The sequence below is a fragment of the Mustela nigripes genome, chromosome 1 (assembly GCF_022355385.1).
Source record: "Mustela nigripes isolate SB6536 chromosome 1, MUSNIG.SB6536, whole genome shotgun sequence".
Lineage (NCBI taxonomy): Eukaryota > Metazoa > Chordata > Mammalia > Carnivora > Mustelidae > Mustela > Mustela nigripes.
In genome coordinates, this window is record NC_081557.1 from 61,917,764 (window position 1) to 61,937,310 (window position 19,547).

At 36.5% G+C, this 19,547-nt stretch overlaps 1 protein-coding gene across 5 annotated transcripts in view; it reads left to right on the top strand.

Moving 5' to 3' along the window:
* Positions 1-19,547, top strand: part of TMEM135 (transmembrane protein 135) — a 316,110-nt gene that overhangs the window by 143,327 nt on the left and 153,236 nt on the right. For all 5 annotated transcript variants that reach the window (XM_059412370.1, XM_059412399.1, XM_059412361.1 and 2 more), the window contains one exon: positions 15,709-15,774. In XM_059412370.1, the coding sequence (XP_059268353.1) occupies positions 15,709-15,774 (66 nt within the window). The remainder of the gene's footprint in view (positions 1-15,708; positions 15,775-19,547) is intronic.

Here is a 19,547-nt window from a genome sequence, read left to right on the forward strand (position 1 = left end):
TTTTTTAAAGTGACTGTACCATTTTGTATTTCTACCAGTAATGTGTGAGAGTTCCAGTAGCTCCATATTCCCACTATAACTTGGCATTGTCATTCTTTTTACTTTTAGCCATCTGGTGCATGTGTAGTGGTACCTTCTCATGGGTTTAGTTTGCATTTCCCTAAAGATTATGATGCTGAATATTTTTTTTGTCCATTCACAAATATATCTATGTGTATGTGTGCAATATTATGTATATGTGTATATATTTTTCTTTTTGATGGAGTATCTTTTGAAATCTTTTGATCATTTTAGCATTTTTTTTGGTTTTGTCTTATTTTTGAGTTGTAAGAGCTATTTATATATTCTAAATGCAAGAACTTTGTTAGGTATACATATGCACAAATTTTCTGTGAGTCTGTGGTTGCCTTTTTCATTTTCTCAGTTGAAAGGTTTCAAAGGTTTTTAATTTTGATGAAGCACATTTTACCTGTGTATCATTGTCTGATGCTGCTTAACAAACCATTAAAAATTTAGTGAGTAAAAATGACAGTAGTATTTACTTTGCATGAGTTTTCAGTTTGGGAAGGGCTCACCCAGAATAGACCCATTGCTGCTCTACTTGACTGGGGCAGCTAAGGGCTGGAGTCATCAGAAGATTCACTCACATGAATGACACGTGGGCTTGGAGTACTTGAAGAGCTGTATATTGGAATAATTAGGGCATCTCTCTCTATTTCTTTTTTTTTTTTTAATTTTTTTTTTAAAGATTTTATTTATTTATTTGACAGAGAGAGATCACAAATAGGCAGAGAGGCAGGCAGAGAGAGGAGGAAGCAGGCTCCCTGCCGAGCAGAGAGCCCGATGCAGGACTCAATCCCAGGACCCTGAGATCATGACCTGAGCCGAAGGCAGCGGCTTAATCCACTGAGCCACCCAGGCGCCCCTATATATAATAAAATTTTTAAAAAGATTTTATTTATTAGAGAGAGAGAGAGAGAGAGATCACAAGTAGGCAGAGGGACAGGCGGGGCTGGGGAGGGGAGCAGGCCCCTGCTGAGCAGAGAGCCTGATGGGGGTTTGATCCCAGGACCCTGAGATGATTACCTGACCCAAAGGCAGAGGCTTAATCCACTGAGCCACCCAGGTGCCCCTAGATTATATATTTAATGTGCCATTTAAATTTATCTGTTGGCTTTTTGGATAGATTGCTATGTATTAGTTTTTTGTGGTTCCATTAGTGATTATAACGTACATGCTTAATCTTTCACCACCTACTTAGATCAGTATTTTACCACCTTTGGTAAATTGAAGCTTTACAATCACTTAGACTTCTTTACTCTCCCCCTCTTATGTGATAATGCTCATATACATTAATCTACATATATTGGAAACCCCATAAGACAATATTATAATTTCTTCAATGGTCATATATATTTTGAAATCTTAAGAAATACAAGCTTTTACATTTACTCATATGTCGCTATTTCTGTTCCTTCTCTACATTCATAAAGTTTAATATTTCCTCTGGGATTATTTCTCTTCAACCTATAGAAATGTATTTAGCGTTTCCTTTAGAACAATTCTGCTGGCAACAGATTCTCTTACTGTCTTTCGTATAAGACAGTCTTTATTTTTGTTTCACTCCTAAAGGATATTTTTACTGGATATAGAATTCTGTAATGATAGGGGGTTTTTGGGTTGCAAAACTTTAAAGATGTTCTCTCATTTTCCTGGCTTCTGATGGTAAACCCATAATTATTCTAATAGTAGTTGTTTTATATAAAATAAGTATGGGTACTTTTCTAGGAGGCTACTTTCAAGATTTAAAAAAATATGTGGATTTCAGCATTTTGTTTATAATATATCTAGGTATGGTTTTATTTGAGTTTATTTTTCTGTGGATTCATTGACTGACTTTCTTGAATCTGGAAATGTATGCCTTTTACCAAATTTAGGAAGTTTAGAGATACCATGTCTTCAAATATTTTCTCAGTATTAATGTTTTCCCTCTCTTTCTGAATCTTTAGTAAAACATATGACAGATCTTTTGCTATTCTCCCACAAGTGTCTGGGGGTCTATTAATTTTTTTCAATATATTTTTCTCTCTCTTACATAGAATGGATGTTTTATAGATTCACCTTTTAATTCACTGAGTCTTTCCTCTTTCTTCTCCACACTGTTGGAGAGCCTTCATTCACTGAATTTTTAAATTTAAAATTTTTAATTTTATATATGATATTTTTAAGTTTCAGAATTTCCTTTTTTGTCTTTTTTTGGGTCTTTAATTAATTACTTTTATTAACATAATGATGTATTGTTTGCCCTAGGAGTACAGCTCTGTCAATTGTTAAGTGTGTAACTTCACATTACTCACCATATCACATACCTTCCCCAATGTCCATAACCCAACCACCCTCACCAAACCCCCCCTTCCCCAGCAACCCTCAGTTTATTTTGTGAGAATAAGAGTCTCTTCTGGTTTGTCTCCCTCCTGATCCCATCTTGTTTCATTTTTTCTTTCCCTATCACCCAAACCCCCCACTCTATCTCTCACCTTCCTCTTATCAGGGAGATCATATGATAATTGTCTTTCTCTGATTGACTTATTTCATTCAGCCTAATACCCTCTAATTCCATCCATGTCATTGCAAATGGCAAGATTTCATTTCTTTTGATGGCTGCGTAGTATTCCATTGTACATATATATCACGTCTTCCTTGTCCAGTCATCTGTTGATGGACATCTAGAGTCTTTCCATAGTTTTGCTATTGTGGACATGGCTACTATAAACATTGGGATGCACGTGCCCCTTTGGATCACTCTATTTCTATCTTTAGAATAAATACCCAGTAGTGTGATTGCTGGGGCATGGGTAGCTCTGTTTTCAACTTTTTTGAGGGACCTCCATGCTGTTTTCCAGAGAGGCTGCACTAGCTTGCATTCTCACGAAGAGTGAAGGAGGGTTCCCCTTTCTCCACATACTGACCAGTATCTATCGTTTCCTGACTTGTTAATTTTAGCCATTCTGACTGGTGTGAGGTGGTGTCTCATTATGGTTTTGATTTGTATTTCCCTGATGCCAAGTGATGTGGAGCACTTTTTCATGTGTCTGTTGGCCATCTGGATGTCTTCTTTGCAGAAATGTCTCTTCATGTCCTCTGTCCATTTCTTGATTGGATTATTTGTTCTTTGGGTGTTGAATTTGATAAGTTCTTTATAGATTTTGGATACTAGCCCTTTATCTGATATGTCATTTGCAGATATCTTCTCCCGTTCTATCAGTTGCCTTTTGGTTTTGTTGACTATTTCCTCTGCTGTGCAAAAGCTTTTAATCCTGATGAAGTTCCAATAGTTCATTTTTGCCCTTGCCTCCCTTGCCTTGGGTGATGTTTCTAGGAAGATGTTCCTGTGGCTCAAGGTTGAAGAGGTGCCTGTGTTCTCCTCAAGAATTTTGATGGATTCCTATCTCACATTGAGGTCTTTCATCCATTTTGAGTCTGTTTTTGTGTGTTGTGTAGGGAAATGGTCCAGTTTCATTCCTCTGCATGTAGCTATCCAATTTTTCCAACACCATTTGTTGAACAAATAGTCTTTTTTCCAGTCTTTCCTGCTTTGTCAAAAACTAGTTGACCATAGACTTGAGGATCCATTTCTGGAATCTCTATTCTGTTCCATTGATCTATGTATCTGTTTTTGTGCCAGTACCATACTGTCTTAATGATGACAGCTTTGTAATAGAGCTTGAAGTCTGGAATTGTGATGCCACCAATTTTGACTTTCTTTTTCAACATTACTGTGATTATTTGGGGTCTTTTCTGGTTCCATATAAATTTTAGGATTATTTGTTCCATTTCTTTGAAGAAAATTGATGGTATTTTGACAGGGATTGCATTAAATGTGTAGATTGATTTAGGTAGCAGAGACATTTTCACAATATTTGTTCTTCCAATCCATGAGGATGGAATGATTTTCCGTTTCTTTGTGTCTTCCTCAACTTCTTTCATGAGTACTTTATAGTTTCTGAGTACAGGTTCTTTGCCTTTTTGGTTAGGTTTATTCCCAGGTATCTGATGGTTTTGGGTGCAATTGTAAATGGGATCGACTCCTTAATTTCTTTTCTGTCTTGTTGCTCTGTGGAAATGCAACTGATTTCTGTGCATTGATTTTATGTCCTGACACCTTACTGAATTCCTCTATGAGTTCTAGCAGTTTTGGAATGGAGGCTTTTGGGTTTTCCACATAAAGTATCATATCATCTGTAAAGAGTGAGAGTTTGACTTCGTCTTTGCTGATTCGGATGCCTTTAATTTCTTTTTGTTCTCTGACTGCTGAGGCTAGGACTTCTAGTACTATGTTGAATAGCTGTGGTGATAGTGGACATCCCTGCCGTTTTCCTGACCTTAGCAGAAAAGCTTTCAGTTTTTCTCCATTGAGGAGGATACTCGCTGTGGGTTTTTCATAGATGGCTTTGATGATATTGAGGTATGTACCCTCTATCCCAGCACTCTGAAGAGTTTTGATCATGAAAGGATGCTGTACTTTATCAAATGCTTTTTCAGCATCTATGGAGAGTATCCTATGGTTCTTGTTCTTTCTTTTATTAATGTATTGTATCACATTCATTGATTTGTGAATGTTGAACCAACCTTGCAGCCCTGGAATAAATCCTACTTGGTCCTGGTGAATAATCCTTTTAATGTACTTCTGGATCCTATTGGCTAGTATTTTGGTGAGAATTTTTGCATCTGTGTTCATCAAGGATATTGATCTGTAATTCTCTTTTTTGATAGGGTCACTGTCTGGTTTTGGGATCCATGTAATGCTGGCTTCATAAAATGAGTTTGAAAGTTTTCCCTTCCATTTCATATTTATTGGCACAGTTTCAGGAGAATAGGGATGAATTCTTCTTAAAATGTTTGGTAGAGTTCCCATGGGAAGCCATCTGCCCCTGGGCTCTTGTTTGTTGGGAGATTGTTGATGACTGCTTCAATCTCTTTACTGGTTATGGGTCTGTTCAGGTTTTCTATTTCTTCCTGATTCAGTTGTGGTAGTTTATATGTCTCTAGGAATGCATCCATTTCTTCCAGATTGTCAAAATTGCTGGCGTATAGTTGCTCATAGTATGTTCTTAAAATTGTTTGTATTTCTTTGGTGTTGGTTGTGATCTCTCCTCTTTTATTCCTGATTTTATTTATTTGGGTCCTTTCTCTTTTTGATGAGTCTGGCCAGGGGTTTATCAATCTTATTAATTCTTTCAAAGAACCACCTCCTAGTTTCGTTGATTTGTTCTACTGTTCTTTTGGTTTCTATTTCATTGATTTCTGCTCTCGTCTTTATTATTTCTCTTCTTCTGCTGGGTTTAGGCTTTCTTTGTTGTTCTTTCTCTTTCTCCTTTAGGTGGAGGGTTAGGTTATGTACTTGAGACTTTTCTTATTTCTTGAGAAAGGCTTTTATTGCTATATACTTTCCTCTCAGGATTTCCTTTTCTGTGTCTCACATATTTTGAACAGTTGTGTTTTCATTATCATTTGTTTCCATGAATTTTTTCAATTCTTCTTTAATTTCCTAGTTCACTCATTCGTTCTTTAGTAGGATGTTCCTTAGCCTCCATGTATTTGACTTCTTTTCAACTTTCCTCTTGTGATTACATTCTAGCTTCAGAACATTGTGGTCTGAAAATATGCAGGGAATGATCCTAATCTATTGGTATTGGTTTAGACCTGATTTGTGACCATTCTGGAGAATGTTCTATGTGCACTAGAGAAGAATGTGTATTCTGTTGCTTTGCGATGAATGTTCTGAATACATCTGTGATGTCCATCTGGTCCAGTGTTTCATTTAAGGTCTTTATTTCCTTCTTGACCTTTTGCTTGGATGATCTGTCCATTTCAGTGAGGGGGCTGTTAAAGTCTCCTACTATTATTGTATTATTGTTGATGTGTTTCTTTGATTTTGTTATTAATTTGTTTATATAGTTGGGTGCTCCCATGTTAGGGGCATAGATATCTAAAATTGTTAGATCTTGTTGGACAGACCCTTTGAGTATGATATAGTGTCCTTCATCATCTCTTATTGTAGTCTTTGGCTTACAATCTGATTTGTCTGATAGAAGGATTGCCACCCCAGCTTTCTTTTGATGTCCATTAGCATGGTAAATTGTTTTCTACCTTCTCCCTTTAAATCTGTAGGTGTCTTTGGGTCTAAAATGAGTTTCTTGTAGACAGCAATATCGAAGGATTTTGTTTTTTTAAATCCATTCTCTTACCATGTGTCTTTTGATGGGGACATTTAGCCCATTTTATATTCAGGATAACTATTAAAAGATATGAATTTAGTGCCATTGTAATCCCTGTAAGGTGACTGTTACTGTATATTGTCTTAGTTCCTCTCTGGTCTACTACTTTTAGGCTCTCTCTTTGCTTAGAGGATGCCTTTCAATATGTCTTGTGGGGCTCGTTTTGTGTTTGCAGATTCTTTTAATTTTTTTTTGTCCTGGAAGCTTTTTATATCTCCTTCTATTTTCATCGACAGCCTAGCTGGATATAGTATTCTTGGCTGCATATTTTTCTCATTTAGTGCTCTGAATATATCATGCCAGTTCTTTCTGACCTGCCAGGTCTCTGTGGATAAGTCTGCTGCCAGAGTAATAATTCTACTATTGTAAGTTATGGACTTCTTGTCCTGAGCTGCTTTCAGGATTTTCTCTTTGTCAGTAAGATTTGTAAGGCTTACTATTAGATGATGGGGTGTGGACCAGTTTTTATTGATTTTGAGAGGGGGATCTTTGTGCCTCCTGTATTTTGATGCTTGTTCCCTTTGCTGTATTAGAAAAATTCTCTAGTATAATTCACTCCAGTATACCTTCTGCCCCTCTCTCTCTTTCTTCTTTTGGAATACCAATTATTCTAATACTGTCTCATCTTATGGTATCACTTATTTTTCAAATTCTCCACTTGTGGTCCAGTAGTTGTTTGTCTCTCTTTTGCTCAGCTTCTTTATTCTCCAACTTTTGGTCTTTTATATTGCTAATTCTCTCTTCTGCCTCATTTATTCTAGCAGTAAGAGCCTCCATTTTTTATTGCACCTTATCAATTCCTTTTTTGATGTTAGCTTGGTTAGATTTTAGTTCTTTTATTTCTCCAGAAAGGGTTTTTATTTCTCCAGGCAGGTTTCTCTAATATCTTCCATGTCTTTTTCCAGCCCAGCTAGCACCTTGAGATTCATCATTCTGAGCTCTTGATCTGACATATTACTAATATCTGTATTGATTAGGTCCCTAGCCATCGGTGCTGCCTCTTGTTCTTTTTTTTTTTTTTTTTGTGGTGAATTTTTCCACCTTGTCATTTTATCCAGATACAAATATATGAACGAGAGAATAATATGCTAAAAGTGTGGCAAAGACCCCAGAAAAATGTACACAAAGCAAATTGGAAGAGACCCCAAACTGGGGGGAGAAGTGAGAGGGTAAAAAGAAATTAAAAAAAAAATATATATATATATATTAATTAGACTGGTGAATGGAACAGAGCCACCCACTTGATTTTGGGTGTATTTTGGTCTCTTAGAAGAAACTACATCCCAAAATTTTTTTTTTAAAGATTTTATTTATTTATTTGACAGACAGAGATCACAAGTAGGCAGAGAGGCAGGCAGAGAGTGAGAGAGAGGAGGAAGCAGGCTCCCCGTGGAGCAGAGAGCCCAACACGGGGCTCGATCTCAGGACCCTGGGATCATGACCCGAACCGAAGGCAGAGGCTTTAACCCACTGAGCCACCCAGGCGCCCCTACATCCCAGAATTTTAAAGAAAGAAAAACTTATGTATATACAAAAATAAGGGTAAACACGATGAAAGGATGTACTATGACTGTAAAGATGAAAATTAAAAAATAGTTGGTTGGAAAAAGAAAGAAAGAAAAAAAAAAGAGCAGAGAATGTGCTCAGCCTGGAGACTAGAACAAAGCCCTGTGCCAGATTTAGGGTATATTTTCATCTAGTAAAGAAATTGTATCCCAAAATATTTTAGGAAAAAACCCCAAACAAACCCATATGTATACAAAAAATATGGTTGAATGCAATGAAGGTTAGAATATGACTGTAATAATGTAGCTTTAAAAAAGTTTTTATTTTTAGAAAGTTATTGTTAAGATAACCTAGTTAAAAAAATTTTCAAAGAGCAAAGATGAAAAGCTTAAAAAATTGGAATAAGAAAAAAAAATTTTAAAAATTTAATTTAACTTTGCAAGACTAAAGGATCATGGGATTGAATTCCATTTTTTGAATTCAGGTGTTGAATTCCAATGAATTTCATGCATTGCTTTGCCCTAGCTCTGAAGTTCCTCTGTTCTCCTTGATCGGTGAGCTTGGTCTTGGCTGGATGTTCTTGCTGATTTTCTGGGCGAGGGACCTTTTGTAGTGATTCTCAAGTGTGTTTGCCTGAGGCGGAATTATACTGCCCTTGCTGAGTGCCAGGCTAAGAAATCTGCTTGCGTTCACTCTCGAGAGGTTTTGTTTCCTGAACACTTTCCATAGAGCCCTGGAGGATGGGAATGAAAATGGCAGCCTCCCAATCTCCAGCCTGGAGGAGCCAAAAGCCTGGGGCTCCACTCCTCAGTGCATCCTGAGTGAAAAGTGGTCAATCACTCCCATCTCCCTGGTCTCTGGCTGCACTCCAGGCTCACCTGGCCTGTGACTGAGCATTTCTGTCTCTGGTGCATGGCCCTCTTTGGGGCTCTAAACCCAGCAGGTTCTTGCCATGCTGCTGCTCTGGAGGAGGAAAGTCAGTTTCCCTGGATCTGCCACTTGTGGGTTCCCTGCTTGACGAGCGGTGGCTCGACTGTGCCTTGGATCATGGTTAAAGGTAACCCTGATCTGAAAGCTCACTCCTTGGCTCTGTCTCTATAGGGGCTTCCCTGCTCCAATATCTGGCAGCTCTCCTGCACTCAGACAACCCTGATCTTTCTGTGACCCTGCGGGACCTGAGATCGCACTGTCCCTGCGAGGGCTCCACCCCAGCTTAGCCTCTGGAACAATATCCCTCAGTGGAGCAGACTTCTAAAAGTTCTGATTTTGTGCTCGGTTGCTCCACCGCTTCCCAGGAGCCAGCCTCTTCCCCCACGGTTTATCTTCCTGTTGCTTGGGATTCACTTCTCTGTACATCCTACCTTTCAGAAAGTGGTCGGTTTTCTGTTTCTAGAATTGCTGCTCTTCTTCTCTTTGGTCTCCTTTTGGGTTTTAGGTGTTCAGAATGGTTTGATAACTATCTAGCTGAACTCCTGCTACCTGATGTCATTTTAGTCTGCTACTCCTCTGCCATCTTGACGCCCCCCCCGAATTTCCATTTTTAAAAATACATTCTATTTCTTTGCTGAGAACTTCTCTTTCCATTCATAGTAAGTGTGTGTAATTATCTCACCTCGTGGAATATAGTTAATAGGTGCTTTTTTAGACATTGTCTGGTAATTTCAATATCTGATTGTCTTTCTTTTGGGAAGTAGTCATGATTTTTTTGTTCTTTGCAAGTTGTGCATAGATTGAACCTGGATGTTTTGAATATCATGTTGTAATACTCTGGGTCCTGTTACAATCCTCTGGAGAGTGTTGATTTGTTGTTGCTATTGTTGTTGTTTGATTAGGTTTGGACTGCAAATTCTGTCTCATCTTTGGTGGGTAGGAGGTCTAATGTTCACCATTCAGGCAGCAGTAGTTCTTAGTAGTTATGTGTTCATTATCTTTCCTGCGATGGGGCTTTGGGTCTGTCCTATCTGTGTGCCACTCATGGGTCATGGTAGGACTTGGCTTGTATTTTAATTGTAGTTCTGCTCTCAAAGCCTTGGCTTTGCTGCTTGGGGTCTGTTCAGGGCTTATGCTGATTTGGGATGAGCCCTGTATTTGTGCCAATTCAACCACAGATTTAGTTAGAGGGGCCTCCTTTTCTAGATCTTCCTTTATGGGATTACCCCTCTATTCTCTGCCTCACTGGGCCTCCTCTTCCTGGTCCTGGGTCCTGAAGGACAGGGTTTTTCTTGGTGGTATAGCTGCCTGCACCACTGTCATAGCGGCACATGCTGAACAGGGCCTGCTTTTGGGACAAAGTGGCTAGAGAAGAGAGTGAAAAATACAGTGGGTATTTTTCCTTTCTTCTTTGCACTAAAGGAAAGGATCCCTTTCCATATGCCTTTGGCCAGAAAAACAGCATTTCTTTTCCAGTACCAACTACCTATACTGGTGATGCTTCATCTTATAACGGGTTTGTCTTTGGGCCAGAGTCAAGAGAGAACAAAGACAGAAAATGCCATGAACAGCCAGGGATTAATTCCCTACACATTCGGTGGCTCACCTGGGCCCCCTCTTCCTTTTGTGAGAAGCAGATAGCTAATCCTGTTTTCCTATTTTTTATTTGGTGCTTTTATTATCATAAAAAGGAAAATACCTAGTGCTTGAAAACCTCAGTGTTTAAATCTTTTCTTCTATGGCTAGTGCTTAAATCTTTTTTATTCTGTGGAAGTAAATTTTGCATACGATTTCTGAAGACTTTTGATAATTTAATCTTGAAATAATGTAAGTTTTCTACTTTCTGACTATCCTGTCAAGAATTTTAGCAGAATTAAATGACCATCTGGCATAATGTGTTAATTGTGGTTGATTGTTTTATATAGTGCATTTTTAATTGCTATCTGATGTGGTTTTTTAATTGCCATTGATGACTGATTTTTTAAAGATAGAATTCTGCATTTCCTTTGAGAAGTTAATAGTGAGAAAATGATCATTTATTGAGCATGCAAAAGTTTCCTTCAGTAACATACCATTATTATCTTTATTTTGCTAATGATAAAGTTGAGCTCAAAGAAGTGAAGTTGCTTGTCCAAGAGCATATGTTTACAAATGGCAAAGCTAGAATTTGAACTCAACAATCTGTTTCTAGAACCTGCTTTTCTTAATCTTTATGCTAATTGTCATACATTGCACCAGATACTGGGAATACATAAATAAAAGATTGAATTCATGCCCTCCAGGACCTCTCTGTTTAGTTGGCAAAGCAGGACAATCAGGGGATATTCATAGAACAGTAAGTGCTGTGACTCTTTGACATAGATGTTTTGTTCTTAGATTCATAGCTGTGATTAAGGCTTATTCATATTTGGTCTTTCATTAGCCCAGTTTTTATTTTTACATTAAAAAAATCAAAATTAGTATTTCTTAAACATCGTTTCATTACGAAAGTGCTGTCCTAAGGTAGACCTTGGATTCACTCTTTTGTATTTAGCTAGCCCTTTACTGAGCTTTTCACATATGTTAATACCTGTATTAACCAACATAAGAAGATGGGTTGATATTCCTGTTACCTTTTTACAGAGGAAGTCAGAGTTTAGAGAGTTTAAATGATCTGCCTCACCTTTGCCCAGGTTGTAAATAGTGAAAATAAGATAACTAGAATTCTAGTTGCTTAATTAATAGGAAGTAAATGCCTGCTAAATACAACTTTTGTTTTTATATAAATAAACTTCAAATTAAATTAATGTACTAAAGTCTGACTGAAATATGATGCTTTAAAGCTATTACACTGCTTTTCAAGGTAAAGCATTTTAAATATAAATTTCGTTTCAATTTTACTTCGTGTTGGTTTATTGAAAGAAAAATTACTAGAATATAAGAGCATGAGTCTATTGAATTTTGGTTATCTTCACTTTAGATGCTACTCGGTATAGTACTGCTTGTGTTATAGCATTTACATTGTTCCAAAATTCTGCTTTAAATCTTTTTTATCTTTTAGTGTGACAAAAATTGTTACTTGTTTTGGTTTCCTTTTTATTATTACCAAAAGTATGTGTGTGTGTATAATATATATATATATATAGATTTCATGTGTCCTAAGTCTCTTTTATTTAACACTCTTAAAAAAGCAGTCTCTCTTGGTAACCTATTTCTAAATAAGGACCTATTGATGTTTTTCTACCCTGCCACTGACAGAAAATGTTTAATGAATGTTTTTGTAGTAGTCATTGTAGTTGTTATCAAAACTCAAGGAGAGGGAAATTTCTATGAAGAATTTGCTGGTGGTCAATTTACAAATGCTAAGAGTTAGCCCTGTATCTCATTGTTTTTGACACTTGTTAGACATTGTTTGGGTACAAGTAAATTAAAAGCAATCTCTTTAGTAGAGGTCAGAAGAATGTTGTACACTCCAGTGGTTCCCTATAGAATCAAAGGAAGCTGATCTGAATCGACAGAGTGCTGTTAGAATGAGACATCTTGAAAATGTTGGTGGGAAGAGCCGGTGAAATAAATCAATTAAGTTGGAAACAAAAGATTGAGTTTGGAATTCTTCTGCCGGAGAAAGTACAGATAAAGAATTAGATCTTCAAACTACCTCAGGTTTTTGGGACACAAAAAAGCAAATAATGTAATCTGGTTTAGAGAAGTTATTGCTGCCTCTGCCTGTGACCTTTTGCTTTTCAAATATATATAGTAACTAACCTGACCTAGAGGAATACTGATAATCACATCAGTAGATTAAATAAGGTTTAAAATGAAATAGGAAGATAGGAAGATCGAAAGATATAATTTAATATACATATTGTTAAGAATAGAAAAAATGCAAGTACATCATTGATGGGAAACTTTTTCCTTCAGTAACAATTTCTGTAAATAGATCTTTTAATATCTAGTTTTATATGCTTTAGTAAAGTTTATTTGTCATAGCAAAGTCATTCACTTATAATATGTTTTTTATATGGGTATATGAATAACAACCCTTTTTCTTTGCCATCAATGGCCTATTTTACCTCTCTCAGTGAATTATGAATTGCAATTATATTCATATCGGGCTGCAATCACAAAATTTAACAGCGTTTGCTCTAAAAGATTTTTTATTTTCTAACTTCATGTGTAGATATCCCCCCCCCCCCCAACCAGGGTGTGTATGTGTATGTAAAGGAGTGTTCTCAAGATTGCTCTTCTCATACACAATGTTAGAAAAAATTGGCTTTTATGGATAACTTACATGCTATATTTTACCAGTAAAGTTGAATGAAAAGTTGTTACTTTTTAATTCCTGCCCTGTCTAGGAATTTTGCTCGTTTTTCCTAAACTGCAGTCTTAGCTTTCTAATTCTGTAACCGTGTAGCTTTGTAACAACAGAGATATATGACTTTCAGCCTTAGCTGGGCTTTTAGTACTGCTTGGCAATTCCATTCCTTTCTGCTTTGCTTTTACTTTTAGTCTCATCCCCATCTTTCTTTCTCTCAGTGTCTTTGTCATTCTCAGATTATCCTGTCCTGTGGTTTAGAGAGGGAGAGGGAAAGGGAGGGTGAAGAGCAGAGGGAAGGAGAGGGAAAGCATTTGCCTATATTTGTACCTTCTCCCTTTTAACTTGGTTGACAGATTGCTGTGTGCTCTTGATCCTGTCTTCCACAGGAATCCCCTTCTGTCGGGATCCATTTCCCTCCCTGTGTCTGAACTTCTTCTACCTGACTGACTGCTTCTACTTAGCCACTACAAACTTGTTTAAATCTCTTCTGTCCTAAAAGTATGCTGTCTTCAATTTTGTCTCAACTCAGTTCTTTCTAGCAACAACTCATAGTCATTTCTTACCTTTATTGTCAAACATTTTCAGAGTTTACATACACTGTTTGACTTTATGTCCTTTTATTCAGTCCTTGGCTTTATTCTTGGAGGCAGTCCTCGATTGAAGTTGTAAAGCATTTGACCTCTTTGCAAAATTGGACACTCTTGATTTACTTAAAATCAACCTTTAAAAGTTAAAAAAAAAAAAGTTTTGATCAAGGATGTCTATGTAGTGTAAACAGTCAAATAGCATGCTTGCTGCAGAGCTAATGGAAAGAGAGCAGTGTTCTTCCTCACCTCTTCCGATGCCTGATTTCCACCACCCAGAGGCAACTGCTTGCAACCTTTTACGCATTTCTTCTGTTATTTATTTCCTTATGTCTAAATTAACATGTTTACACTGCTATTTATGTTACGCCGGTCAGACTAAGTTCATACACACACAGCAGTTTTATTCCAGTTTCCTCCAGGTTTCCAACCCTCCTACTCTTTGGATTTCTTTAGATGTGCATTTGATTTTTAAATTTAGGTATGCCTTTTTCTGTTGTCCTTTTTTCTGCGGGGGGGGGGAGGGCGGATTACTAATTCTTTAAAATATATGTTTTGTAGAGCATCCCTTGAATTTTGTCTTCTGTTAGCAAAGGTTGGAAATGAATTCCTCTTGTGCCAAGTTAAAAATCACAAGCACGTATTGAACAGATGAATTTGCATCCTCTTTTTTTTCCCAACCATAGTCTCACAAAACCTTTTTCTTTTGGCCTCATTGGCTATCCTGCTTGTCTTCGTCCATGCCAAGCATGGTCTCACCTACTGGCCTTTACATTCCTGGCTCCATCTGACTGGAATAGCTTTTTCTGGACTCAGTGTTTTTGTCACTCTGAAATTCATGTCAAAATCCTACCCCTCAGTGGGAGGTAATTCAGATTAGATGATGAGCTTTCACCAATGGGATTAGTGCCTTTAGGAGAGTAGAGAAAAAGCTTGCTCCTCTTCGCTTCCAGCTGTCCAGGAACCAGGAAATGGGTCCTTCCCAGACCCTGAATCATCAAGCTATGCCCTTATTTTCTCTTCTAAGAGTTGTATAGTTTTAGCTCTTATATTTTTGCCCTTGATTTCTTTTGAGTTAATTTTTATATATGGTATAAGGTAAAGGTCCAACTTCATTCTTTTGCATGTGGATATTTTCTTTAAAAAATTGTCCTTTCCCTCACTGAATGGTTTTGGTACCCTTATTGAATGTCATTAGGTGATACATGCAAAGGTTTATTTTTGGGCTCTCTATTCTGTCCCACATTGGTTGATTACCATGGCTTTGAAATAAGTTTTGAAATCAGGAAGTGTGAGTCCTTTAACTTGGCTTTTTCGAGATTGTTTTGGCTATTTGGAGTCCTTTGGGTTCTGTATGAATTTTAGGATGGATTTTTTCTGTTTCTGTAGAAAAAGTCATTGGGATTTTGGTAGGATTCACATTGACCCTATAGATCATTTTTGGTGGTGTTGACTTATTAACAGCTGTCTTACAGTTCATGAACACAGGATGCCTTTCCATTTATGTGTGTGTTCTGTAATCTATTTTAGCAATTTGTGTAGCTGTCCATGAACAAGTCTTTTGCTTCATCAGTTAAATTTACTTAGATTTGTTCATTTCTTTTTAGGATTATTCATTGTTAGTATATAGAAAGCAAAAACTCTTTTTGGGTGTTATTTTATATATGGAATCACTGAACTACTTCATGTTCTGTCAGTATTTCAGTGGCAGACAGGTGATTTGAATGGAACTTAAATGGAAACTAAAAATCAGAAAAAAATGATAGTTTCTGAATTGAATCCAAATACTAGCTTTTTACTTAATCTTTGTTAGTCAGACTGGGGTTTAAACTTATGTAAGTGTACTGATTTGAAATTCTGTAGACATGGATGAATACCAGCAGATCAAAATAACTTTTGAAACAATTGTTTGCACTCTTTAATATTATTAAAATGTTCTGAAGATGATCTTTCTGAAGTATAATGGAGATCATGTAGCTCTTAATATGACTTATTGATACTTCTCTAGAAGTTGCTGGAAATATAATCGTAATGAACGTTTTTTACAGTTTGGGGAAATATACAGTTGAGTACAGATTATGAATGTTTATTTTTGCTTTTTTTTAATTTGCAGGCCACAGAAACACTATTTAGAATGGCAGTAGCAAGAGGAACGATCACAACGTTAAGAAATGGAGAAGTAAGATGAGAATTTTGACATAAATATTATTTATTTCATAGTCTCCTGTTTTTAAAATGTAAAGTGTGGTGAATTCTGTGATACTTTATATAACAAATTGAGAAATACATGATGTACATAATACTGAGTGAATCTGACCTACAAATCTATTTTAGTTCATTCATATTGAACCGGATCTTGGGTTGAAAGCAAATTGCTAACTCTTTAATATTTGGTTACCGATTGCTTTTACTTTTAAAAGAAGATGACAATTTACTTAATAATAACTTCTGCAAATATATATATTTTTAGTGATAATAATTCTGTACTTTTTCCTTTCTTTTTATTCTGTGTTCTACAGATCTGATACTTCTTTCTTAGGATAAAATAACTTGTAAAGTTGACATTTATCACACAGAGAGAGAGAGAAACAAGAGAGAGAAGGTGGGAAATATGGAATTTAGTCTGTTTTATAGGTTAGGCTCAATTAAGATAACAGATTCTAAGTTTTCACTGTTCTAAATGTTCCTGAGAATTCTTAAAAAAAATTGCTACTACTGAAATAAATTTTTGCTCCAGAATTATTACCAGCCTGATTACCACTCTCTCTACCTTTTCTTAATTTACTTTCTCACCAAGACATACGTAAGTTGAGGTTGAATATGATGTCATGTTGCCAGGTTTTTTTCTATTCTTCTAGCAGATACTCAAGGATCAAATATAATGTTCCTTGTTCTAAAATTAAATTCTGTGCCATTTAATGTAGTATTTATAATTCAATAACCTAAATATTTAATAGTAGAAGTGACTGAATATCTGAGGAGTTAACTGAAATTGTATTATTGTATGATTATAAGTTTTATTGATCAGGTTATCTGCTGTTAGGTGAAAATGTACAATCATTGGGGAATCATATACTCTTAAATGCTGAATTGTATATTGCCAAGGAACTTTGGTAGTAACATATTTTGCCTATGAAAAAGACTTAACTGATCGCTTTGTATTGTCAACAAATGAGTATGTGGTGCCATTTTGAGAAAAAAATAATTCCCATTAATAAAGTCAAGTGTATTTGTCTGCCTAGAATATGTCAGAATGAATCTCAGAATTTAGTAATTACTATGTATTTTTTGGGGGGGTGTGGCAATGCATTTTTAAACTTAATTTTAACATTTTTAATGTTCTGTTGCAAGAAGGTAAATGTATGCAAGACAGTTTTAAACGTAATCTTTTGAGCTTATCAACACATATTGGATATGTACATATTTTATATAATGAAGAGGAAGTAGTTAAAGCAGCTGGCTTTTGATCCATTTCTCCCTCCCAGTTACCAATTACTGGGGATTGCCACAGGTTACTAACCTCATTAAGAGGTATTAATTTTGGACAGAGGTTTTCTTTTCTTTCTTTCTTTTTTTTTTTTTTTTTAAGATTTTATTTATTTATTTATTTGAGAGAGAAAGAGAGCGAGCTTGCACACTCAAGCTGGGGGGTGGACAGAGTGAGAGGAAGAAGCTGGCTTCCTGCTTAGCAGGGAACCCAATATAGTGCTGGATCCCAGGACACTGAGATCATGACCCCAAGTGAAGGCAGAAGCCCCAACTGACAAAGCTACCCACCCAGGTATCCCTTGGCCAGAGTTTTTAAGCCCTCTCTGACTAAGTTTTGAAAGTGAGGTTAAAACTATTAAGTTGTACTTTTTTTTCTTTTATATTTTAAGATCTCTGAAAATGGAATGTGTCTTCTCATCAGTGATACCTCATAGTAATTCTGCGATTTCTTATAAGTCTCTAATATGTTAACATTGATAAAATACAATATCTTATATTTTAAAAAATACAGTGACATGGTCAGTATTCAGTAAATGGCAGTTAGGATAGGCTACAAAATTGTTTTAATTTAATCATTTGACTTGGAAAATAGAAAATCAAGACAAAACAAAGATATTGTTAAATATGTGTATATACAAGTGGCATAGATTTTTGGAGCTGCTGGGCTAAGTACTATGGAAATAGATGCTATAACATGCTTCCCGCCTTTAGAGGTGTTTACTCTGGTTGAGGAAACAATTGCATGACTACCTGGAAAAAAAATCTGGCAGAGTAGAAAATGCTTAGTCATGTTGAGTTTGGAAGTAACTAGAGTCCAGAGACCACTTGGAATGTGCTAAATTTTAGTATCAGGGCAACAAAAGAGAATTCATCTGGTAGTAGGAGAAATGCTAAAAGGTTAGCAGTTTAGGGAATTATTTAAACAGAAGCTGTAATCACCATATTTTTCATATTCGAAAATTTATGAAATGCTAAGGGAGGAGAGGGGCAAGCAGTTTACTTATCCTAGGGTACTTAAAAAATTGTTCTAGCCTATTGCTGTTAAGCAGAGATTAAGAAGTAACTCCATGACAGTGCTATCAAGTGGGAATAATAAAGACTGGTATATCCAAATTTCGAAAAGATCAGTCTTTGAGTAAGTTACTGTCTGGTTGCACTATGACACTGACACCCTTCCTTGTGTTCTGACTCTAAGCCTACGCCTAAGTCTAGTTATTGGGCATTTCTTCCTGGATGTTTTAAGAAATGTTGAGACCAGAAAACCTGCTTCCTCTCTCAGAAAATAAGAAGATAGTTTTTGAAGGCTTTGAAACTGGCTTTAAAAGTTATAGTAAATCATTGGAGGATTTAAACAAAGGGGTGACACATTATCTTTTTAAAATCTTCACTGAGGGAAATTATTATGCTCATTTTCTAGGTAAAATGAGGTTCAGAGGGTTTAAACATTTTGCCTTTGATCAAATAGCCACGAAATGGGAGAGCTAGGATTTGAGCACCAGTCTGACTCTAATGCCCAGTCATTCCACTGTACTGTATAGTCTCTGCCAATGTAATTCACTTACAGTTTTCAAATTACTCAGTTATTCTATAGCTCGACAGCTGAAAAATAGCAGAGTAGCTAAGACCTCTAAGATTATGTGATCAGTCATGATTTTTTACGCCTTCCGATTATCACTGAATGTATAGAGAAATATGTGACTTAAAGTGAATGGAAAAAAATACTGACCCTTCACAGTTCTGTTCAGTCACTAAATGTCTAACCTTGTTGATATGTTTTTTTGGTACAGTCCTGTGTGAGGGCTAGATTTTTGGTATCTTGATTAAATTATATAAGATAGGAAGCAGTTTTTTGGGAAGAATTTTTTTCAAAGACTTTATTTACTTATTTGACAGACAGATCACAAGCAGGCAGAGAAGCAGGCAGAGAGAGAGGGGTGGGGAAGCAGGCCTGATGCGGGGCTTGACCCCAGGACCCTGAGATCATGACCTGAGCTGAATGCAGAGGCTTAACCCCCTGAGCCACCCAGGCGCCCCTGGGAAGACTTTTTAAAAAATTTACAACATACAAAATATGTGTTGATTGATGATGTTACAAGGCTTGCAATCAATTATAGACTATTAGTAGTTAAGTTTTTGGGGAGTCAAATTTATATGCAGTTTTTTTTTTTTTTTTTACTTTGCTGGGGGTTGGTGTCTCTAGCCTCCATGTTGTTCAAGGGTCAACTGTAGGTTTGTTTTTTTTTTTAATTTTTTTTATTTTTATTTTTATTTTTTTTAAATTTTATTTATTTATTTGACAGAGAGAGATCACAAGTAGGCAGAGAGGCAAGGAGAGAGAGAGAGGAGGAAGCAGGCTCCCTGCTGAGCAGAGAGCCCCATGTGGGACTCGATCCCAGGACCCTGAGATCATGACCTGAGCTGAAGGCAGCGGCTTAACCCACTGAGCCTGGGTGGCTCAGTGGG